The following is a 26,220-nucleotide window of genomic DNA, read 5'->3' as shown; positions in this document are numbered from 1 at the left end:
GACGAATTAGTTATAAATGAGAAACTTTTAATAAAAAAACGACACCTCCAATATTATTTTCACCAAGCGTTAAACTCATGTGATTTTCATTACCAATTGCACATTAATGGTTTATCATAAAGTTATTTCATCAAAAGAAAACTTCCACATCTTCAAGTAACCACTCAAAGATTCTCTGTAATAAAATATAAAATTAATCTTCCATTGCTGTTTGTTTCTTTATCAACATTGCAAAAACAATGCGAAAAAAAAAAAAAAAGAACCACATGATAATATTAGAACTATTCACAGACCTTGTTGGTCACCTTTTGGATTTATGCCAACACGAAAATAAGGATTTCCCACCTGCAGTCTCCTTGGCAATTTTGAGATTTTTTCTGGTAGAAATATATGTATAGAGCGGGATTTCCCAGTCGCTACTCTCTGGAAGATGGTGAGTCAGTTTTTGACTGGTGGCGATAGCGTCCTGAATGCACACTTATTATTCCATAATTAGCAAAAATGCGATATGGCTCTAACATATCCATCAACACATGTGCGCAAATAAATAAATAATAATAATAAAAAAATAGCACAATTCACAAAGAAGCGACTCGTGTCGAATGACAACAAATATCGAAACAAAACAAGTGTCTCCTCAATGTGCAGAAGCAAAGGTAAAGAACTGGTTTTTTGAACGCAATACACCGGTCGAGTCGCCTGTTGCTCTAATCTGAGGTAACGTCAAAGGATATTATTTTTCACTCAGTACCTCAGACATTGTCCCTCTAATCACGAACTAATTTTTATTATGAATACTCAGTTCAATTTGCATATGCATTTCACTTCAAAGCCCTTCATTATCATTTGTGTAAACATTCACTATATAATTTTTAGGCTTCTTTTTCTTTCAAAAAGAACAAGTGCCGCTCATTTCTGTAAAAAATCTCAAAGCGGAGAAATATGAAATTGGTTGCCATAGATTTGTTATTTCCAAAAAGTAGGTCGCCGTAGATTCGGTTTCTAAGAAATAGGTTGGAATGTTGAAAGTTTGAGGTCCTTGGCATAAAATAATAGGGTATTGGGCTATACATAAAATACTTGTAATCTTTTTTAGTGTAAATTTATTTTAACATAGTTAAGAAAGATTTCTATATCAATGATTAATTGTATTTCAGTGCAATTAAAGTAATGGTAAAGAAAACGCCCCTTAATGTTGTAAAGCTTAAATAAAATCCAAATAATATTAAAAACTAATGTTAAAATAATTCACCTGTTAACTTCCTGCAGTGCTTCCAGATGAACAGGACTTGGCGCTCTGCCAATATGCCTTTGTTTCATTGCTTCCATCTCATCTTCCAGATGGTGAGCATATTCTTCTGTTCGTTCTCGAAGCCTGCGTTCTTTAGTTGCTTCAGATTGGGCTTCTTCAATGCGGGCCTCAAACTGCAAGAATATTTTGGTCTAAAGAAAGAAATCTAGGAAAGTTCAACTTTGATCTGATAAAGGTCACTTTATGCAAATGAATTATGAAGACTTTTATTAAATGAAACATGTTTTTTATGCAGTCAAAGAACATTCTAAAATGTAATAGCGCTAACTGTTTTCATTAGAATTTTTAAAAATAATTATTATTATCATTTTGAAAAGGATATCAATAGAACATAACTTTTGTAAGTGATTTTCTGCAATTTATATTTCAATATTCTTCTAGTTCCTTGAAAAGAGTAAAAGCGGATTAATATTATAATCCATATAACTATGTATAAAAAAAATCTGTTTAAAGATATCTGCTGAATTTCTAGAGTTTTCTCTGTAAAGGTGTGTAGAAAATAACCCCTTAGGTCATTCAGCATCAAAGTGGTTACTCTGAGTTTTCCGCATTGAAAAGCGGTAGTCAACTCTCCATGGCCGAATGGTCATAGCACTGGTCTCTTAATCAAGAGATCGTAAGTTCGAATCCCGCTAGAGACAATGCGATTCACGATCTATGTAAATAATTAATTCCTTGATTTTATGTTTTCCTTTATTTCATGTTCCAGAAGATTCTGGACATTTCTTTAGTTTACCAGACAAGTGTTCTGGACTATTCTTACTGTCTCCAGAAAAGTATTCTGGAACTTTCTCTGCTAGTATAAAAGCAGAAGATCTGTCAGTCACTGTGTTCTCAGTTCAGAGTTGAGTTAATAAATTGGTTTAGCTCTACTTCTTGTGTGTGTCATTAAGTTCCACACTAAAGAACCTACGTGGCAATATTGTTAACTTGATTTGTCCTTCACATCAGGGGTTCAGAAAAATAAAAACTTCTTTTAAAAAAAACATTATTGATAGTCTTTTACGGATCCTTTTTATTTGAATGTATATATTACTGTCAATATATTGTTACAAACTTTTTCTTCTACAAATACCGCTAATCAATCGCAACACATTTAATCGCTAGTTCAGCAGCTTGCTTGCTTGCTGTCTAATCCTCTCCAATTCTCTCGGTCTCGAGTGCTTGCTTTTTTTATAGTCTTCCCACAGGAAGTGATGTCATTTACAGGAAGTGGCGTAATTTTGGAAAAGTCCCAGAACTTTCTCCAAGTTTCAAGGAAAAACTGGTCTCGGTGATATAATGTTGGGACCATCTGGAGTCTTCTAGAAGATTCCTTTCGTCGCCAAGGTCACCAACATTTGTCGCCAAATTTCTCACCAATTCGCCAACTTTTGTCGCCAAGGTCGGCATGTCAGGGATACGTTTTTATCACTTCGTAATAATATAATGGCCGTCATTCTATAGACTACTTAGACATTTTATAGAAAGGAAATATGAGGAAAATATGAAATGAGAAATTTCAACTTTCCTTAATCATTCTATAGAATGACAAATGTTGTTGAGGTAAAGTACAGAAAAAAAAATGCCATGATAATGCTGTTATTCAAACGTTTATTAAATAAGAAGCAGATACAAAATATCATTTTCCCCAATTTTACTAGCATGGCTACAGAAAAAAAAAAATTACGACACTTTGTATATGCATATGAGCCATTGGTTTCCTTCAAAAGCACACGTCTGATAGCAGAAATGGACATCTTTTAGAATGTCATCATCATGTTGTTTTAATCTACTGTCGACTATATTCTTATCCAAGTTTTTACGAAGCAAATTATTTTTATTGCATAGAAGATGCATTCCTGACTGATGAACAGCATTTCTATAAAATACCAAGAAAATGTGTGGGATGTTTAATCGTTTCATACACTACTCGGCAATTTTCAGCATTCTATAAAATGCCTATGTATTTTAGTTATAATTCGATATTTTAAATAATAATTATATTTTAAAACAGCGGAAATGATCTCCCTAAAGCTTTCCTGCATACTCTCTAATAAAAGTGTTAGCCCAGAAAACGCCTTGCGTGGCAATGCCATTTGATAGTTACGGAATATCCACACTTGGCGAGAATTTAACATTTTTATTTAATGTATCGTGAGATCCTTGGCGAATTCGTTGGCGATTAATCCCTGGTATGTGATTTATGCTATCTGAATCAACCCTTGGCGACAATTTAACATTCTTATTTAATGTATCGTGGAATCCTTGGCGAATTTGTTGGCGATTAATCCCTGGCATGTGATTAATGCTATCTGAATCAACCCTTGGGGAGAATTTAACATTTTTATTTAATGTATCGTGAGATCCGTGGCGAATACGTTGGCGATTAATTCCTGGTATGTGATTTATGTTATCTGAATCAACCCTTGACAAGAATTTAACATTTTTATTTAATGTATCGTGAGATCTTTGGCTAATTTGTTGGCGATTAATCCCTGGCATGTGATTAATGCTATTCGAAAGGTGAATTTGTGTTTGAAACGCGTTTTTCCCAACTAATTGAAACAAAAATTTGATACTAAATCACACTTGTAGTCACAAAATAACATACCAAATTTGATACACTTCAGCCATTGCGTTTACATGTTTCTGAGGGTACAGATTGTGTACAGAATTTTATCTACACCATAAATGTTAAATCTGTGTGCAGAATTAATTCTAGCCCTCTTAGTTTAACTTATATTTCGTTATTATGTTAACTTATATTCGAAAAACCGGAGAGACAGATTTCCTCTGAATAGATTTGCTTAAAATTTGATAGAAATCTACAAATTTGGTATAAAGACTGCATACCAAATTTCAACCATCTAGCTCAAAGTGTTTTTGAGTATCTTTGTCATAGACAGACAGAAAGACAGATATTTTCCAAAAATGTGTTTTTCGAACTATAGGAGGTATAAAACGTGCAAAGTCGTCAAAATCTCGCATTTGAATTTTTTGACGTTTACTATACTCTCTCTATACTAAGTATACAAGGAAGTAATAATTATTAATAATAACTACTTAAAAATAATAATTATATTTAGAATTTGGTAAAATTTAACACTATGCCAACGAAATCATAAAGGCAATCAATCAATAGTAAAATTCATCACTTAAAAAAAATAAATCAAATTAAAGCTTTAAAAAAATACGACGTACCTCCCTACGGAACTTTTCAGCTTTCCTCAGGTCTTGGCGCAATATATCAATTTTCTGCATAGCTGTTTCTAATTCCTCTTCTTTGTCTCTCACTTGTCTGGACAATTTCTGCTTTTGGGCCCTTAGTTCTGATAACCTAGTTAAAAATACTCCAATTTAAAACATACGAAATATTAATCAACAGCTTTTTATTCAAGGCCACGAATAGAGCAATAAAACATAAGAAACTCAGGTTAAAGGAGGGGATTACCAAATAATAAATAGTTAAATAATAAAAAGGGATTGGTATCATGATTCAAATATGATTGTTTAAAAAAATGGAATTGCTAGTCCACTTCCAAGTGACTGTTTATACGCAGTATAAAAAGGACAGTCACTACAATGACTACTGCTAAGTATCGTGGAAGGGACGGGGCCTTACTTATCACTAACTTCAGCATACTCAGTCATGGCAAGCTTCCGCTGGCCTAAGGCATCTTTCAAATCTTTGGCCTGGAGTTTCAGCTTCTCGTGACAGTCCATAAGATCCTAGAATAGAATAATTCTAATTAAAATATGAAGAAAATAGAGCTATCTTTACAATGAGAGAAATAAGTAAATTGCAAATTTTCAAAATTTATTAAAGGTATGTGAGTGGAATATGAGCGCAGCATATTTAAGAGTAAAAATTTTATTACAAAATGTAATGAATTATTTTTTAAGAGTATTATAAAAATTACTAATTAATTTTTCTTTCTGTAAAGTGATTAGAACTGAAGTACCTCGCAGAGAAAAGTTCTCATAAGAAAACCAAATTTCAGTATCATGTATTTCAAAAAAATTAAAATATTAAAATGATGCCAATGGTTTTAATTTGTTAAGGCCTGATATACACATCCGATTTGTGTTGTTGTTATTTATAATGGCACTTGCCATGGACAAGCTCACTGACGAAGTCAGCGATTTTAAGCCAAGGGAACGTCTCTTGTTTTAGTAGCGTCAACTAGGGCCAAGAGTACGTCTCAGCTACTCACGCATCCCATTCACTTGCACAACCCCTTTTTACAGGGGGGAACATTCGAACATCTCACAGATAGAACAGATGAATAACAACCATGCCCGAACCGGGACTCGAACCTAGGACGGCCAGATCCGGGGAAGACGCGCTACCCCTATTCCAGGACACTGGGCCGATTTGCGCTTGAGAAGCCATTAACGGCAAAAAAGTTTGAAATACATTGATTTTCATTTTCGACTTGAAGTACATTGACGGAATTCGGACACTGCTCCTAACTTCCCATGTCGAAAATATCGGAGAAGACATTTGCCAATAATTTTTTCTGAAGTCTGATCAGGGTATGTGTGTATTCCCTAACTATTTTCAACGTAGCTTTTAATTAATTCTATGGAATTTTATTTTATTCGCTAAAGGTTCGCCCGGAAATAAAATATATGCAGATCTGGGCATTCGTCCAATTTAAATCAGGCTAGCCATTAGGCTTGATACATAGATCTGATTTATTTGGAGGAGTCATTAACGACAAAGTGGCTTGAAGAATATTGATTTAGTATATTTGCGTTCTTTCATTGACCGATTCCAATGTACTTTCACCGATGAAATTTGGGCACTGCTCTCACATTTCCCACGTCGAAAAGTACCGAGAAATAATTTACGAATACTTCTGTTTAGAATTTCCTCCTAACATCAGATGATAAAACTTGTACCGATTAAATGTGCATATTTCCCAAAAGTTCTTAACCCACTCTAAAACTCTTAATTGCTTCTCCTGCATTGTTTGTCGCTAATGGATCATTCGTTTCGAAACGGATAAGTATAGACCGAGTACATGCATCCAATTTGGGTATGGCGAGCCATTACGTCTGGCACACATGTTTGATTCGGTCGAAAGAGCCATTAGTGACAAAATACCGGAGATGCGATTATCGGCAAAAAATACACTGATGGCAGTTAGGTACTACATATAGATTTTCCGCATTCAAGAATATTGGACAAGACATTTGCGAGATTTTTGTCAATAATTTCTTCCTGAAGTCGGACAGTTGTATTCCCTAACAATTTTCAACATAGCTTTTAACTAATTCTCTAATATTTAATGTCTCCTAAAGTTCGTCCAACGGTTATCGGTTATATTTGGTACATGCATCTAATATGAGTTGGGCGAACCATTAGGTCTGGTACATATGTGACTCGTGTCGGAGATGCCCTTAGCGGCTAGAAGTACATTGACAGCAGTTGGACACTGCATGTAGACTTTCCGTATCGAAAAATATCGGACAAGACATTTGCGGCACTTGCTCAGAATTTTTTCTTTAAGGCAGAAAGAAAGTCAGACCGAAAAGAAGATGTGTGTATTCTCCAACTTTTGTCAATGTACTTCAAGCCGCCAATCGCTTTCCCCCAATTTATGAACCCTTCGACAAATCGGATGTATGCGCCGGCCGTAAGCGGTACAATGCTACTTTGATTTTTTTTTTTTGTCCTCACTACAATCTATACTAATTGTACTCTTGCACCACATGTATTTCGCAATTAATATGCTGTATTATCAAAACTGATTTATTATAAGATAATAGCTGAATATTATTTACACTAAGAATAATTCAATTATCTTCTCCTACTATTGAATTTCGGAATTTTCTGCCATCTAGATATAATTTTAGAAGGAATAATAGCTGAATACTATTTACGCTAAGAACAGTACAATTATCTTCTACTATTGAATTTCGGAATTTTCTGCCATCTAGATATCATTTTAGAAGGAATAATAGCTGAATATTACTTACGCTAAGAACAGTTCAATTATCTTCTACTATTGAATTTCGGAATTTTCTGCCTTCTAGATATCCTTTTACAAGGAATAATAGCTGAATGTTATTTACACTAAGAACAGTTCAATCATCTTCTACTATTGAATTTCGGAATTTTCTGCCATCTAGATATCATTTTAGAAGGAATAATAGCTGAATATTATTTACGCTAAGAACAGTTCAATTATCTTCTACTATTGAATTTCGGAATTTTCTGCCTTCTAGACATCATTTTAGAAGGAATAATAGCTGAATATTATTTACACTAAGAACAGTTCAATCATCTTCTACTATTGAATTTCGGAATTTTCTGCCATCTAGATATCATTTTAGAAGGAATAATAGCTGAATATTATTTACGCTAAGAACAGTTCAATTATCTTCTACTATTGAATTTCGGAATTTTCTGCCTTCTAGATATCCTTTTACAAGGAATAATAGCTGAATGTTATTTACACTAAGAACAGTTCAATGATCTTCTACTATTGAATTTCGGAATTTTCTGCCATCTAGATATCATTTTAGAAGGAATAATAGCTGAATATTATTTACGCTAAGAACAGTTCAATTATCTTCTACTATTGAATTTCGGAATTTTCTGCCTTCTAGACATCATTTTAGAAGGAATAATAGCTGAATATTATTTACGCTAAGAACAGTTCAATTATCTTCTACTATTGAATTTCGGAATTTTCTGCCTTCTAGATATCCTTTTACAAGGAATAATAGCTGAATATTATTTACACTAAGAACAGTTCAATCATCTTCTACTATTGAATTTCGGAATTTTCTGCCATCTAGATATCATTTTAGAAGGAATAATAGCTGGATATTATTTACGCTAAGAACAGTTCAATTATCTTCTACTATTGAATTTCGGAATTTTCTGCCATCTAGATATAATTTTAGAAGGAATAATAGCTGAATACTATTTACGCTAAGAACAGTTCAATTATCTTCTACTATTGAATTTCGGAATTTTCTGCCATCTAGATATCATTTTAGAAGGAATAATAGCTGAATATTATTTACGCTAAGAACAGTTCAATTATCTTCTACTATTGAATTTCGGAATTTTCTGCCATCTAGATATCAATTTAGAAGGAATTTCCGTGAAATCATTATCTATATTTTCTGAAATACAATAAATGAGATATAGCACCTTCACGATCTTTTTATTTGTTATTTTTATGCTCTGAAAAAAAGATGATTAAATTACAGGGGTGTTTGTGGGACCCCAAAAAATCCCCTGAAACTTTTACGGACTTACTACCGACATTTTGGAGTTTCGAGAAGGGGGGGGGGAGAAATGAAAAATTACGATTATGAAGTATTGAATGACCTAATTATAAAAGTTCAATGAATTACTTTTTTTTGCAAAATTAATAACCATTAATTTTGCAAAATTAAGACCTTTGAACCCAGGTCACGTGATCGCACATCTGGTAAGTCTCTCCCTTTTTTTTCTGCCACGCCTACTTGCCGAAAAGAATCCAGAAGAGAATGTCCGAGAACCGGGGGAATGAGTCATAACTCGCAATAAGGAAAGAACAAAAAAGAAGTTTTTTCCCCCTTTTCACGCATTATCACTGCCTTTGGAGAAAGAAAGGAAAAGTTTTCACCACACACACTGACCTTGCGTTTTCTGCTTTCAAAGCAAACAAAATTACCCAGATCAAAATAAATAATTCATTATTATTCCTACTTCCTTTTGAACGACGATCCCCGGAATTTCCGGGTATCGAAGTTCACAATCCCCGGAATTCCGGGGTTTCCCCGGAGCACAAACACCCCTGAAATTATATTACTCAGTATTTCTTCAATAAAATTTCCCTCGAATTTACAGGGGAAAACTTAACAATAATTTGACAATTTTTCGAAAACACTATCTAATTTGAAGGCTTGCGTGGATTTTTTAAAAAAACGCAAGTCTCCATTAATATTAAATTTAAGGGGAAAAAATCTTAAGAAATGATGCATATTTTACCCTATGAAGATCATCATTTTCAGCTTTTGCAAATCTAAGAGCTTTTTCCAACTCTCGGATTCGTAGAATCTTTTCATCTTGCAAAGAATCTAGTTCTTGCTTTCCGCACATCATATCTCGATGCTCCTTCCGAAGTTTGCTTGTTTCAACTTCTAATTCTGTTATGGAAAAATAAGACATCAATCATTTAGTTTATTATAAAATAGAATTTGAATTAAATGTCTATTAAACGGAAATCCAAAATTATTTATTTATTTACAGTTTACGGCACAAAGATCATAATTTTGTCATGTTATGCCAAATTGTGGTTTATATAGTCAATACAAATCTATAAAATGTAATAAAGACATAGATAAATACTAAAGGTAAAAAAAAAAAAAATCTTGTGTTGATATAGTGTGAAATTACGATTGCAAGTACATAAAATTATTATTATTATAAGTTTTTCCCAAATGAAAAATAGGACAAGCTGATTGAAAAGAATACCTTTCGTGGAAATCAAAAGAAATTAATATGGGTCTTGTAATATAAGTTCCATTGTTTAGGTGGCAGGTTTATGTCTTTGCTGTAGAAAGATATATTGATTCTTGAGGAAGTCCTGCACGGCTTCCTTCACTTCATCGTCCGAATGGAAACGTGTCCCCTGTAAAACTCTCTTAAGTGGCCCCAAGATGTGGAAGTCACAGGGTGACAAATCTGGACAGTACGGCGGGTGTTCCAACACTTTCCAATGGAAATTTTTTAAGGTCGTATGGTTTCACGGGTGACGTGTGGGCCGGCATTGTCATGGAGAAGGATCGCTTATTGTCTGCTTTCCTGGTTGTTTACTTTTGATTGCTTTCAATAGTTTCGTTAGAATACTGCAATATTGTGTTGAATTGATCAATTAATAAAATCAATCAATCAAAAGTGGCTCGCGCCAACCAAAGAATCAGAAACCGCACTAACGCACGTTGTTCCGATCTGGAAGCATCTATGTATAGCACGACTGTACTTTCGATCCATTTTCTTTAATACGAACAGCTTAAACTGTTGAATACCGTAGGCAGTGCGCCCCTTCTACAGCACTTTATGTCCCTGTTCGTTGGCGCTGCTGTAGCTGTAGTCATTTTGACGCAATCGCAAGAGTCCACTTTTCATTTCGGCAAATCTTTTGATTCTAAATTTACTCTGCAACACATAATTATTTGCGGTCCACTTATCATTCAGATGCAAGTTTATAGCTTCACGAAAATTTAATGGTTTATTTTTATTTGCGTAATAATCATATCATACTAAAAATTCAATTTAAATTTTACTGAAATTACAAATATGTATTTAATTAGAGTTTTAAAAAAATACCATAGAAAAAAAAGTTCATCCATATTTGAAAATTAGAGATAGAAATAGAGAACTCAATGGTTGAGTTTCAAGGAGTTGTATAATTTGCAATATTAGAACTCAAAAGCATGCTCAACTCATGTTTTAAATACAGCATTTGTCATGCTCATAAAAAGACTTTCATCATCGAAAACTGCTCATAAGAAAAGCCTTATTGACTTTTTTTTTCCTATTGCGTTGAAATCCGTGGCGTAAAAATTGAAATTTTATCTTCAAACGATGTTTCTCGACGCAGTCACCAAGTCATTGGATCTGCTTTCAATATAAACAATCTGAATTACAGTATGGGAAAGATGGTTATGTGACATTTACCTGATTTTCTTTTCCTAAGGCTGTTTATCTCATCTTGCAATTTACGACTTTCTGCTTCCGAATTCCTGTTTTTGCCGAAATCTTCTCCGTCCATAATCAAGCCTTGTTGTTTAAAAAATTTCGACATTTCTAAAATGGAGAAATGAAATTTAAATAACATGCCAGATGTTATATACTTATAACTAAAATGATAACATACAATTTAGTTTTTTTTTTTTTGCATGAATTCTTTATAATAGAATGAATGCACAATATTAATTTTTTTTTTTTTTTTTGGCAGAAGTGGTAGATTCAATCGATATTTATAGTTGTCTCTAAAATACCATTTCCGTTGGTTTTCAACTGGCCACACCATACAAAATATCGATAATATAAAAAAAATGACTTTTGAAATGACAAAAGAATATTCAATTGGGAAAGAAATATTTATCGAAATATAAAATTAATTACATACCCCTGAGTCGCCTCTGTAGTTCCATCTTATCGTGTTCGAGTTTCTGTATCCGCTGTTCATAAACAAAATGGTTTTCGTCTCCGTGATAATCGATTCCATTTTGCATGCCAAATCCCGATAATCGACTGAAACGCCAAAAAATAAGCAATGATCAGATAAATGTCACACTTCAGAATATAAAAAATTGACTATTTACGAAATTAAATCTATCCTTACGATAACTGCACAAAGACACGATGGGTTACATATCCAAGAATTAAACCAATTATAATAGATAAAATATCTTGATAGTAACCTTTAAATTACGCGTATACAAAATTTTAAAGTGTCTTTTTGAAATGGAGTAACAGAAAATGTTTCCTTCAAATCAATGGAATACAAGTTAACCTGAATGCATGCTCCGTTAGCAAATTATGTCGCCGTTGTGGAAATAGTAAGAATCATAGCAGCAGTGCATTAACAATACCTTCTAAAAACTATCTATAAGCAATGAGTAATATCTTCTATCTAGGAATGATCTATAAATGAAATATATACCAAACCATGAATAAATATTCTATCTATGAACATTCTCGTAATTTATGGGCAGTCTCTTCCACCTTTGAGACATTGCCAATCCCTGAGCAATCTCTCAACCTATGAGCAATATCTTCTATCTAAGAAGGATCTATAAATGAATTATATACCAAACCATGAATAAATCTTCTATCTATGAACATTCTCGTAATTTATGAACAATTGAGTCATTGCCAATCCCTGAGCAATCTCTGAACCTACGAGCAATATCTTCTATCTAAGAATGATCTATAAATGAATTATATACCAAACCATGAATAAATATTCTATCTATGAACATTCTCGTAATTTATGGGCAGTCTCTTCCACCTTTGAGACATTGCCAATCCCTGAGCAATCTCTCAAAATATGAGCAATATCTTCTATCTAAGAATGATCTATAAATGAATTATATACCAAACCATGAATAAATCTTCTATCTATGAACATTCTCGTAATTTATGAACAATTGAGTCATTGCCAATCCCTGAGCAATCTCTGAACCTACGAGCAATATCTTCTATCTAAGAATGATCTATAAATGAATTATATACCAAACCATGAATAAATCTTCTATCTATGAACATTCTCGTAATTTATGGGCAGTCTCTTCCACCTTTGAGACATTGCCAATCCCTGAGCAATCTCTCAAAATATGAGCAATATCTTCTATCTAAGAATGATCTATAAATGAATTATATACCAAACCATGAATAAATCTTCTATCTATGAACATTCTCGTAATTTATGAACAATTGAGTCATTGCCAATCCCTGAGCAATCTCTGAACCTACGAGCAATATCTTCTATCTAAGAATGATCTATAAATGAATTATATACCAAACCATGAATAAATCTTCTATCTATGAACATTCTCGTAATTTATGGGCAATTTCGTCCACCTTTGAGTCATTGCCAATCCCTGAGCAATCTCTCAAAATATGAGCAATATCTTCTATCTAAGAATGATCTATAAATGAATTATATACCAAACCATGAATAAATCTTCTATCTATGAACATTCTCGTAATTTATGAACAATTGAGTCATTGCCAATCCCTGAGCAATCTCTGAACCTACGAGCAATATCTTCTATCTAAGAATGATCTATAAATGAATTATATACCAAAACCATGAATAAATCTTCTATCTATGAACATTCTCGTAATTTATGGGCAATTTCTTCCACCTTTGAGTCATTGCCAATCCCTGAGCAATCTCTCAAAATATGAGCAATATCTTCTATCTAAGAATGATCTATAAATGAATTATATACCAAACCATGAATAAATCTTCTATCTATGAACATTCTCGTAATTTATGAACAATTGAGTCATTGCCAATCCCTGAGCAATCTCTGAACCTACGAGCAATATCTTCTATCTAAGAATGATCTATAAATGAATTATATACCAAACCATGAATAAATCTTCTATCTATGAACATTCTCGTAATTTATGGGCAGTCTCTTCCACCTTTGAGACATTGCCAATCCCTGAGCAATCTCTCAAAATATGAGCAATATCTTCTATCTAAGAATGATCTATAAATGAATTATATACCAAACCATGAATAAATCTTCTATCTATGAACATTCTCGTAATTTATTGGCAATTTCTTCCACCTTTGAGTCATTGCCAATCCTTGAGCAATCTCTCAACCTATGAGCAATCTCTTCTATTCATGAATTATCTATCAATCTTTGCAAAATTCTTTTCTACCAAAGGCTTTCAATCTCTGAGCAATATCTTTTACCTAGATTAATCTAAGAATAATGCGCTTCATTTTTAAACTATTAATCAATCTATTAACAATAACTTCTATTCAACAAAGAAGTTTTGTACCGAGAAAACTTTCTTTGCAAAAATTTCGTACGGTTCTTTAATTAGTAAGGAAACATTATCCAATTAAAATAAGTTTTTATTTAATTAGCTTTTCCACTTACCTTTTAGCAGAGAAAGTAAAGCCAACAAAAGGGAGATGAAGGCCAGAGAAAACAGAATTTGAACTCGGTGGCACAGAATCCTAAGTGATAAATATAAACAATCTTTTAACCCTCCAAATGGCCAATAATCTTCATAGAATAAATTTACACTCTTTGAAATAAAATTTAAAATAAATTAAATACAATTTCCCATATGCAATTTAAATTTTAAAATTTAAAATATATTTCACAAAAGAAATTTTAATAAAATATGTAAATAATTATAATCACTTTTAAATGAGCATGAAAAACGGTAAGAAGATGGTTTTGCTGTTTAGAATATTAACACAAAACATTAAAATAATATATCCAGTAAGAAAAGGAAAATGTTTTCATATAATTCCCTTTTATATCATTGATCATATTGCATATGAATGAGATACAGTATTAGTATTACCAATGATATCGTAAAGGACAATTTGCGAGAACTATACAATGTATCGCCGCGTCGCTAAACAAGGTATATAAATGGGACATATTATATATATATATATATATATATATATATATATATATATATATATATATATATATATATATATATATAAGATAACTTGCATATTTAAAGAATTTAAATCTAAACAAAAAGTTTAGTTCTTTTACAATTTTGGTGGGTATCCAAAGGAAAGAAACAGCGAAAAACTAGCTTATACAAGCAGTTGATTTTCTTATGATAATGTGCAGTCTTGTGTGCGCAAGTGGCTTCTCCAGAAGTGGCAGAGTCAAGGGAACCGTGATCCTGAAAACAAGGTGCAAAATCTCAAAACTTTTATTGAGCCTTGGTCTTTCTCTCAAAACTGCTGCTGAATGCTATTCTAATACGGTTATATATTGGGTATCTTTAAAAACTTAGAAACATTTATTTTTTAAAACAACCATCATTTGTGTGAAGACACTGGCGTTGTTTTAACTATTCATCATATTTTAACCCTTTCTAGGGCCGTGGGAAGTAGTATGCTTCCCACCAAATTTATCAATCTTTGTATGAAATTATGTAGGTTGGCATCAGTTCTGACAAATTTTTTTAGTAAGTCAGAAACTTAGATGCTTCAGTTCTTTATCCCAGACAAAATGACGTATCTTGATTTGTTACTTAATTATTAATTAACCAAATTTATTAATTAATCAAATTAAATTTATCTAATAAGCTAAATGAATCCCTTTTCTTATTCTAATTTCAAGCCTAAAAATATTTTAACATAATATGACTAGAAAAAAATGGCCCTTTAAAGGGTTAATTGAACTTCTTTCTCTGAATCCACAGCATCTCGAATATTTTAATTCAGTGGTTTGTTGCCTTCCGTTTTTAATTGGACATAAATTAAATTTTAATATTTTCCTTTATTTAAAAGAGGCCGGTTTTATCACTGCAATTTCACATACTGATTACTTTTTTTAACGGTTTCTTCTTATTTATAATTGACTTTTAAAATTTAGTTTTTAAATTATTTTGTGTCTGCATATTTTTTTAAGGCGTTGTTTTATGATTTTCCTCTCTTCCTTTCACCTAGTTTCGGCGCAGCTTAATCAGAGAAGGGATCTTTTCCAATATGCCAGGATATTATAAACAATTGCTTATTTTTAAATACAAAATTTAGTTATGAAGCTAGAGATCTCTAAATAATCTTAACTATAAAATTTTATGTTTAAAATAGGAATTACTTTTAACCCCGCTGAAATCTTTTATTGTTCCAAGAAATACACATTACAGCGAGATATAGGCGTTTATAGTTATGTGGACTATATACGATAATATTTTATGCGAAATCAATTCAAAACTAGACAGAGTTATTTTCTATAACTTATATATCATATAAACATAATGTTATAATATTATAATATATAGACACAATTTTGAAGATGGTGGTCCAAAATAAGAAACTACTGTAATTATAACTTCTTTTTATTTCAACATGGTTGGCATGTTATGTACAGGGAAGAAGCGATGATAAAAAGACTTCTATTTACATCGTGATACAAGAGCAAAGTGACCAAAACTTTTCCCTCCAGTGATTTCACTCTGAGATTCTGATAAGGTTCTCTTTACCATTTGTCAATTTAAGCAAGGGAATCCTAAGTGTCTTTTTACAAAGATGTGCAAATGTTAAGTACAGTTTCCTGCAGGTCTTTTGTTCTTGGTTTGGGAACGACAGAGTTGACAATTTTGTTAAGCGTTTGTTAGAAATAATTAAATAAAAAAAAAAAGTGGGAATTGGATCAGGAAATAAGAGAACATTTTAAAATGAAAACATGGACTAATTTTGGATAAAAATTAATTAATTAGGATTTAAATTAAGAGATATTACACACACACACACACACACACACACACACACACACACACACACACACACACACACACACACACACACACACACACACACACACACACACACACACACACACACACACACACACACTTATAACTTTTTCAAAAACATTATTATAAACTTGTGCTAATCATACAGCAGCAACCATAAATACGGAATAATCCACCTAAGGAAAAATACAGACAAGACATTTCTAAGAAGACAAAATCTCAACTAGTTTATATAAAAGGTTCAAAAAAGTAACTTCAAAGACACGCCGGGTTGGCGCTCTTTAATCACAGCCAAAATGATCGGAAACAATAGTTTTAATTAATGACAATTCATACTTAATGTTGTTAGACTTGAGCTGTCACTGGAGAAGATACATATTTAAAAAATTCAACAAAAATAACTTATTGCCAAAAATTATTTTAATTTGCAAATAAAATAAAAATAATCTCACCGATCCTTTCAAATCTGGCTCGTCAACATCAAAATTAGACGTATCACTGGGGCTGCTAACTTCGGGAATGTACGGTGCTTCCGCTGTTTCAAAACATAATTAACAGCTTAAGTAAGCATAAAAACTAATGAAACTTCACGATAACATATAATAACATAATCCTCGGCTCCCCAAAAACAAATTATATACCACAGACGCAATACTTCTTTACAAATAAAAATACATTAAAATAGGATTATGATCCTGTCAATTTAAAAAAGAGTTTTGAGTATAAAGACTTAATTTGTCACTTAATATTGTCATGCCCAAAGTACATTAATCAAAAAACACACTAAAAAATTGAAGCATATTCTTATGACGCATTAACATGAATTTCGGTGGATATGAGGTTAGACCAGGACAAGATGACGATGAACATTTTTAACAGATTGTTTTTGAATGTAAATTGTTTTTCGTTGCATATATTATTAGAATGACTTTTTCGCATATTGTATCTAATTGGATAAATTTTTATTTCAAAGCAATCAATTACTATTTTGCTATTTAAAAAAGATCATGCAAAAAAAAAAAAAAAAAAAATGTCATCTTGCCTTGGTACTAGGGTTAGCTGATTTTGACCTCGGAACAAGAAATGACAATCCTGATAATAGTTGAATATATTTTTATTCTTTGAAGATAATAATACATGTTTAAGTACGTTTTTTGTAATAATATGCAATGTAAAGGTAATTTCTTTAAAGCTTCAATTTATAACAAATAATCCATATTTTCCCATAAAAATACATATTTTTTATTCTCAAAAAATTGAAAACAAACTTCCCTCCTACGTTTGAACAGTCTTTGTACTACCATGTGAGCAAGGTTAAATCCAAGTTCCTTAATGTTTTTATGATGGAGAGTTAAAAAATAAGTCTTACAACATGCAGAGATTGCACTGTACTTTCTTAGAAAGTTCAGCTTATGTCATGAGATTTAGAAAACAAATGTCAATTTCTTAAAAATACCTACTTGCAAAAGATTGCATTCCGAGCCTATTACTTTCAATGATTTAAGCCTTTTTGTAGTGCCCTATATTAAATTTTTTGTTGTGAATATCTTCCCAAAGTGAGATTGTTAAATTACTACTTATAGATCTATGTGACTTACAGTACGGTTAGAAATAGTTTGTGGATCATATTGTTCAAGGAAGTCTAACAAAATAAGTAACAAATGCATATAAATACCAAATCGAAAACGATCAGAAATATTTGAGGCTAGATGAGGGGTCGTCAACTTATTCCTATCATTTTGTCCCGTATGGAAGCGTTTTCTGGTAGTATTAACAAGAATAAGATGTAAATAAACAGTTATAAGAAGTGTACTGTCTGAGATAGCCGTGTATAACAAAGAATAACTAAATAAATTTTCTGCTAATCAGCGAGATTTGCGATCAGATTTTGAAGATAATTATAAGTCAATCAAAATATACGAGTATCATGTAACATAGAACGAAATATCGGTGGTGACCTCCTTAATAGCACAGGATATTGTATACGATATTCCTACGCTGTTGTTCGACGTTCTGAATGCCGGTCAATATCGGGACGATATTGAACAATGTTATTAGGCATTTTGGGCTAATACTGTTCATTGTGCGAAATTTTAGGGTTAGCAGATATGGATTGCCAGCAGTACCCCAATTTTCAACAATATAATAACAAACTAAGATATTCCTTTTCTTGTCTTGGAGGGCACATAATATAGGGGATGAGAAGCTACCGATATGATGGTAGGTTCTATCCGGCCTTGAGGGTAAAAAAATGGTGTGGGTTTGATTACCTTCTACCAATGACAGAACGCACAAAATATTGCTATTCTAGCACATGAGATAACTTAACAAAAACCCCTTACTTTCACGGATTGTGGCCCAATTAACTCCCATAAACCAAGGATGGTTCTTGAAGTCTTCCAAACCATTCTGACCTAAGCGCACTTCAGGGCTGCAGATGAGCCTCCGCATCAAATCCTTCGCTTCTTCGGAGACTTGGAAACTTGGATCATCAGGAAAGTCGAAGCAATTCTGTCAACAGAAAATTCATGATAATTATCGATTCGTAAAGGAAATTGCAATGACAGCGCATTCATGAAATTAACACCTAATGCTTCAAAAAGATACAGAAATTATCAATAAATTTCTAATATAATTTGATATCTCAGCCTTTTCTAATAGAAAGATGAGTATGTGTATGTGTGTGTTTGTGTGTTGGCATTCCGCAGACCAGATAATTAGAGCTACCTAACTTGGTACACATATACTTTAAAAGGATTATATGTGCCCTATTATATAATGTTTTTTGGGAATGTTAATTAATTAACCAGAGGGAGTGGTCTCATCAAAACTTTCTCGCATGCTCTCTAATAAACTTGTCATGCCAGGGAACGTCTTACACGCTACTGGAGTACAATAGTTACGAAATATTAACTTTTGACGTGAATTTAGCATTTTTACCAAATTTATGGTGTCATCTTTGGCGATCAATCCCTTGCATGCGGCTAATATAATATCCGAAAATTAAATTTGTGTTTCATACACGTTTTTCACGACTGACTGGAATAAAAATTTGACACAAAACTGGAATTTTAGACACAAATTCCTATACCAAATTTGATATATTTAAGTATTGCGTTTTTGAATTATCGCTCTTACTTATTACTGAAAGTGCAGACAGACAGTCAACATTTGACAGGAGTCTACACTATAGATATTATTTAATTAGTGTGCCGAATTTTATCTATCTAGCTCACCTCGTTTTGTACTTATCATGTTAAACAGCCGGACTTCTACTGAACAGATTTTACTCAAAAATTTACTCAAAATTACTCAAAAAAAAAAAATGACCCCTGGGGGGTACCTCGAAATGAGGAGGAGATGCTTTCGGCATGGTGGTTGGATCTCGCCACCCTGGAGGGTACACTAAACACTAATAGGTGGGGGATCTGACTCCTCCCATCGATGACGGGACGTACTTCTTTCGGGGAGGGTTGTACCGTGGCCGGTGGTAGCCCTTTGGACTCAACCACAGTTCCCACCAATGTTGCTGTTGCAGCGGTCCGGTCATTCAGTTTTATGGTTTAAATCCGTGTGCCTCCGTGGCGGGTCGAAGAGTTGGTTTACTCAAAAATTGATAGAAATCTGCAAGTTAAGTGTAAAGATAGTATACGAAATGTTAACCGTCTATCTCAAAGAGTTTTTGAGTTACCCTTATCACAGACAGACAGACGGACAATTTCCAAAAATGTGTTTTCCCAACACGGGTCTAGAACTTGGAGATTCGTCAAAATATCGAGTTAGAATTCTTTAACGAAATTCGGAGAGCATCGAAGCCAACCAGATCCAACAATATGCACCAAGTAAGTGGCATTCACGAAGAGATGGATTGGGAGTTACAAAGAGCATTCGAAATTCAATATACATTCAGAATATGGCGCTTTTGCAGAATAAATTTGTTTCAACAATTTCCTATTGAATATTGATGAGCTAGTCAGACAGCGAATGTCGACCAGAAATTTGCACATGAATAATACTTTTCTATGTTTTCTGGAGATATGCTACTTCTTGAGCTGGACAGAAGTGAAGTCAGAAATCAAGACATGCGGTTATTGATAATGTTTTAGCCAATTTTCAGGGACAATGAATAGAACGCAAATCTAGGCTAAATTGTTGTATTATCATTCACAGCGAATTTTATTAAGTAATAGTTTCGGATAGTTCACTAATACCCTATGTATAGAATTTTTATTTGAGGTAATTATCAAAGTCATTAGAATTAATAATTCAATACCTAATTACCTGCCTTTGTTGACCAGTTGTTTGCCTAAATGATTGGAAAAACCAAAGAGCTACCCAGCGGCAATCATCATACCGAGTTTACCGATTTTTATTTCATATTAAATCAATGATGAATGAAGGATGCCCTTCTCTCAACCATCGAAAATTTTCGGAAAAAAAATATCCAAAAGCAATATTTCATTATACTTTCTCAGGGAAGGAGAAAACATTGCCAGATTTTACAAATCACAACTCTCAAATGAACCTGTAATGTACCGATTTCGCCAATTTTTATTTCATTTGAAAATTCAAGATAACTAGATATAACATAAATGGCCACCTACCACCATCTACTTACTAGATATATCATAAAAAAAAGGTGCTTCATCTCAAAGTTGGACCAGTTTCTTCAATTCATTTTCCAACTTTGTGAGTATAGCTAACCAATCAGAATGTCTATCATACTAGAAGTATACAATCATAATTTAAAATAGCTCATTAGTTTGTTTTTGATGAAACGTATTTCATTGAAATTGGATGACATAATTATATTAACACCTTTAATATGGCAGCAAGTACCCACAAGATTAATTTAGTCATGTGAATTAACTTTGATGAATTAAATCTTATTTCCGCCACATTATTATAAAAGTATAATTATAATGTAAGTAAAAGCTCCTCAATAATGGTAATACATTCTGATTGATTACCTATATTTTAAAGTGGCGGAACTGCCAAGTTGGCGATGGAAATTGGAGGAATCAGTCTAATAGTTGAGCTTAAAGGCTACGCCAAATTTTTATATTACGGTGATTCTTAAAATGGAAAAGAAAGCAAACGATTATTGATAACGTATTGGGTCATGAATATCTATATGAAACAAAAAGTTTCGAAGAGGGTCAATAGATGGCGCTGTTTCCCTTCATAGATAATATTGAGTGACGCAATGTTTTTTTGATTTTTCTCAAAAATAGAGGGTGGAAAAGAACACTCAGTCCTTTATGAGAAATCTTATTTTGAGTTCATGATCTTTTATATGAATCAAGATTCATTCATTCAAGCATTGAATCAATGAATCAAGTTTCATTCATTTAAGTATTGAATCATAAATATTCATATGAAACAAAAATTTTCGAAGCGATTCGGTAGATGGCGCTGTCGTAGGTTTTCCCTGAGACGATATAGAGTGATGTAATGTTTTTTTTTCCTTCGAATTCTCCCGAAAATAGAGAGTGGAGAAGAACAAGCGATCCTTGAGCAGAAATCGTATTTTGAGTTCATGAGCTTTCATATGAAGCAAAATTCATTCATTCAAGTATTGAATCAATGAATCAAGTTTCATTCATTTAAGTATTGAATCATAAATATTCATATGAAACAAAAATTTTCGAAGCAATTCGGTAGATGGCGCTGTCGTAGGTTTTCCCTGAGACGATATAGAGTGATGTAATGTTTTTTTCCCTTCGAATTCTCCCGAAAATAGAGAGTGGAGAAGAGAAGCGACCCTTGAGCAGAAATCTTATTTTGAGTTCATGAGCTTTCATATGAAGCAAAATTCATTCATTCAAGTATTGAATCAATGAATCAAGTTTCATTCATTTAAGTATTGAATCATAAATATTCATATGAAACAAAAATTTTCGAAGCAATTCGGTAGATGGCGCTGTGGTAGGTTTTCCCTGAGACGATATAGAGTGATGTAATGTTTTTTTCCCTTCGAATTCTCCCGAAAATAGAGAGTGGAGAAGAGAAGCGACCCTTGAGCAGAAATCGTATTTTGAGTTCATGAGCTTTCATATGAAGCAAAATTCATTCATTCAAGTATTGAATCAATGAATCAAGTTTCATTCATTTAAGTATTGAATCATAAATATTCATATGAAACAAAAATTTTCGAAGCAATTCGGTAGATGGCGCTGTGGTAGGTTTTCCCTGAGACGATATAGAGTGATGTAATGTTTTTTTTCCTTCGAATTCTCCCGAAAATAGAGAGTGGAGAAGAGAAGCGACCCTTGAGCAGAAATCTTATTTTGAGTTCATGAGCTCTCGTATGAAGCAAAATTCATTCATTCAAGTATTGAGTCATAAAGATTCATACGAAACAAAAATTTCCAAAGCGATTCAGTAGATGGCACTGTTGCGGATTTCTCCCAGAAACAATATAGACTGATGTAATGTTTTTTTTTTCTTTCCTTTTCTTTTTTTCGATTTTTCTCGAAAATAGAAAATGGAGAAGAAGCTTGATGACATATCTTATTTTGATTTCATAAGCTTTCATATGAAACAAAATTCTTTGCTAAAATAAGGCAAATGATTGAAGCTAGGCATCTCGTTCATTGGTTTTTCTTATTATTTTAAATTTTTAAACTCTTTTCTAAAAAATAAAAATATACAATTATTAGAAACAGATGTAAGAAAGATATCAAACCTTATGATTCATGATTTTTCCATACGTCTCGACCAAAGATTCAGCGTAAAAAGGCGTTTCTCCATACAGCATTTCATACATACACACACCTAAAGACCACCAATCACATTCGGCTCCGTACCTTCCTTTACCGTCTTCCATTGCCTGCAGGGAGTATTGATGAGCCTTGATGTAAAAGATACCAACAAACAAAACATTCATGAGTTAAGACATGGACACAGACATATGACAAATGGGACCTCTTTTAACGGGCTTGGCTTCTTCGATCTTCAAGCGTTGGCGATTTTTCTTCATGCTTAGAAAAGCTTTAGAACTTTCAAATATCAAAGTCCAACAGAAAGGCTGAGATAAAGCGACAGGAATTTGGAAGAATAGTGTGCTAGTAATTTATTACTATACTTCTTTTATATACTTTTATTTAGTTCATAAGATAAATAATAGATGGCAGCACATTCATAATTAATTCATCGTGATTTAGGTCATATTAGTTTATATACTAATTAATAGATGGCAGCACATACCTTAATTAATTTATCGGCAGTAGCATAATTGAATGCATACCGTCGAAGTCTGATAATCAATATTTTCGGATAAATTATTAATAGCACCTTATATTACTATGTAAGGGCTAGAAATAATTTCTTTAAAGTGCCCTAATAAAGGAGATTTCAAATTTATTTATTAGAATTTGAATCTTAAAAAGTTAAAAGTTTTTTTAAATTGGGAACAAAGAATTTAAAATAAGAATTCTTAGAATTTATACAAATTTTTGCAACATGTTATATTTTATAAATGTAAAAAATTTACAACCACCATAGAAACTTCTAATTCATTTTGTACTAAATAAAAATTTTTAACATGTTGCGTAAGAGAAAATTTTATACAGTTATTAATTAAATAATTAATAATTCATTTTCATTCATTATTTAAAAATTAATTAATTAATTAATAATTATTTAACTTTTGAATGAATTATTCTGAATTATTATTTAAATTTAATTTAATGGAAATGAATGATTAATTATTAAATAGTTATTCATTCATTTTCATACATTATTAATCAATTAAATTATTAATTAGTTAATTAATAATTCATTTTTATTCTTGTTTAAAAAATTATTGTTCTGAATCACTCGTCCAATTAATTTAATTTCGAATTTCGCCTAAAACAGCAAAATTTGAAATTCGCTTATTATTCGATTCTTTTTATATGTTAAATAAAAATCTCGATGGAAAAAATATAGTCCTTTAGAAATATCTCAAAGTAAATAGTTTGAAAGAATATTTTGATTAAAATATATATATAATTTATCCTCACCTAAAAATTTTATTTGATATAAAAAATTTTCATAAAGATAAAAATCGTTTTAATTGACACTGAATTTTTTTAAACATTAAAGGGAATTCTGACAGATTACATACAAGCGTACTTACAAACAAAATTTCTTTAAAAGCATAAGCAGAACAAACAAAGAAAGCCACTGTATTCAGACATCAATTTTCAAGGTGCAAAGTAGTTTGTTTGTTGTTGCAAAACGCCGACAACTTTTCAATCCACTGATGCCAATGAGCGATGCCATGATGATGTTCATTGACGTAGCGAAGGCAACTCACGCTCAAGGTACAATATGTTTTTTTTTTGTTTTTTTTTTTAATTCCCTTTAAATGTAAATAGCACCTGGGACACAGCATTACCATGCTCTTCGAGATATTTCACTTTAAAAAGCAGTATGAACGCACTGACAAGTGGGGTATTTATAACTTCTTGCCCTCGAATGCTAGGCTACTGATGACGTCCAACATACATTTACACATAAAGATCTTATTGATTAATGAATTAAAGATTATAACAACGGTATTCTTTGAGATCTTGTGTGAATGAAGTTCGATTGTTGTCTTTTAAGTATTATATTTATATTATGGCTATATGAAATTCAAATAGCATATTTAGATCCAAATTTGATGATTTCGCCAGTGAGTAGCATTATTAAAAAACTGGCAGGCAGTGTGCGCTTAGTAGTGGGTCTTTGCTGCTAAACGTGTTTCTGATTTCTTTCTAAGCTCACAACAAATGTGGACCAGTTTCTCAAAAAAATATACTACATATATTTGGTAGTATTAAATTGCTTTAGCCATCAGAAATTGTTATACGACCCCTTTATTGCAATTTCTTTACTCTTTGCCTTTGCTGATATGTTAAACCAAGTGGAAATGCTGATGCTGATCCTGATGTACATGTGGTGCTTTATTAGGAAATGAGAACTAAAAAAATTAATAGAATCATTAAGTTACTCAAGAAGAGTGAAAGTCGTAATGGTGCAGGATTGTACCATTTTTACCACTTGTCAAGAGAGAAACGGACTTCGTGCTTTAATCAAAAAGTCTTGTCTATAAGCTTGAAAATCTAAAACTGGATCAAACGGAACAATATATTTAAAACAATAAATACCAAGAGACACAGCATTTGTATAGAAAGGGCATCTATTCATGCTGAGAGCATCTGAAAAATTACAATAATTAAACAAACTGCAAAATTAAAAACATTTAAGGTAGTTTGTTATGAGCGTGGTATTTTTTCACATAAGGCAGGTGTCCATAGAAGGAGTTAGTATACAGAGTTGGGTAACAAAAGGAAGTTGCACACAAAAACACACACCAATTCAACCCCATTTCAGTATTATTTTCATGCAATGAAATTGCTAGACCCCTTTTGACAAGTTCGAAGAAGAAGCCCATTAAAACAGATTCCGATATAGAAGCAAAATTAAAAGGCATGCAGTGTGAAAAGAGGAGCATATTATTGTTAGGTTTTTTAGACATGAGAAAGCAACAACAGGAGAAAGAAAGTAAAGAAAATTTGATGGTAGGAGGAAAAATTTTAAAAACTCACTCGTAAAATTTCAGGTGATATATAATCTGGTGTTCCAACAGCAACGTTAGATTGGACCTAAGATGAAGAAAATGAAATCTTAACACAAAAGTAGTCAAATTTCAGATGGTGATATCAAAGATGATAAATATTAGAATGATATCAGTAGTCTGCAAACTAAAATATTGGCGTCAGTTATTGCAAATCATTGGTAACAATCAGTGAATATAATCGTCCACCGCAATCTGTAACGTCGGACGAAGTTAAAAATATCCCTGCCCTTTTGGTCAGCGTCATTACCGAATATGAAATCAAATTTGTTTTGGCTTTAAGCAATTGATTTTTGTTTCATGTTTAAATTAATTGAT

General features: G+C 32.4%; 1 protein-coding gene across 8 annotated transcripts in view; it reads right to left on the bottom strand.

The window, feature by feature from the left end:
* The window catches only part of LOC129971266 (serine/threonine-protein kinase MRCK alpha-like), a 464,419-nt gene that overhangs the window by 46,983 nt on the left and 391,216 nt on the right, over nt 1-26,220 (bottom strand). For 4 of the 8 annotated variants that reach the window (XM_056084867.1, XM_056084868.1, XM_056084872.1 and 1 more), the window contains exons 6-16: nt 25,874-25,930; nt 22,984-23,148; nt 18,638-18,806; nt 16,748-16,830; nt 13,937-14,016; nt 11,437-11,561; nt 10,983-11,111; nt 9,291-9,448; nt 4,917-5,023; nt 4,496-4,631; nt 1,253-1,443 (exon numbers count right to left, since the gene is read on the bottom strand). In XM_056084867.1, coding sequence (XP_055940842.1) covers nt 1,253-1,443; nt 4,496-4,631; nt 4,917-5,023; nt 9,291-9,448; nt 10,983-11,111; nt 11,437-11,561; nt 13,937-14,016; nt 16,748-16,830; nt 18,638-18,806; nt 22,984-23,148; nt 25,874-25,930 — 1,400 coding nt within the window. The remainder of the gene's footprint in view (nt 1-1,252; nt 1,444-4,495; nt 4,632-4,916; nt 5,024-9,290; nt 9,449-10,982; nt 11,112-11,436; nt 11,562-13,936; nt 14,017-16,747; nt 16,831-18,637; nt 18,807-22,983; nt 23,149-25,873; nt 25,931-26,220) is intronic. The other 4 variants (XM_056084874.1, XM_056084873.1, XM_056084870.1 and 1 more) reach the window with 3 other exon arrangements.

Source organism: Argiope bruennichi, chromosome 6 (assembly GCF_947563725.1).
Source record: "Argiope bruennichi chromosome 6, qqArgBrue1.1, whole genome shotgun sequence".
Taxonomy (NCBI): Eukaryota; Metazoa; Arthropoda; class Arachnida; order Araneae; family Araneidae; genus Argiope; species Argiope bruennichi.
This window is presented reverse-complemented; position numbering and strand designations above follow the sequence as displayed.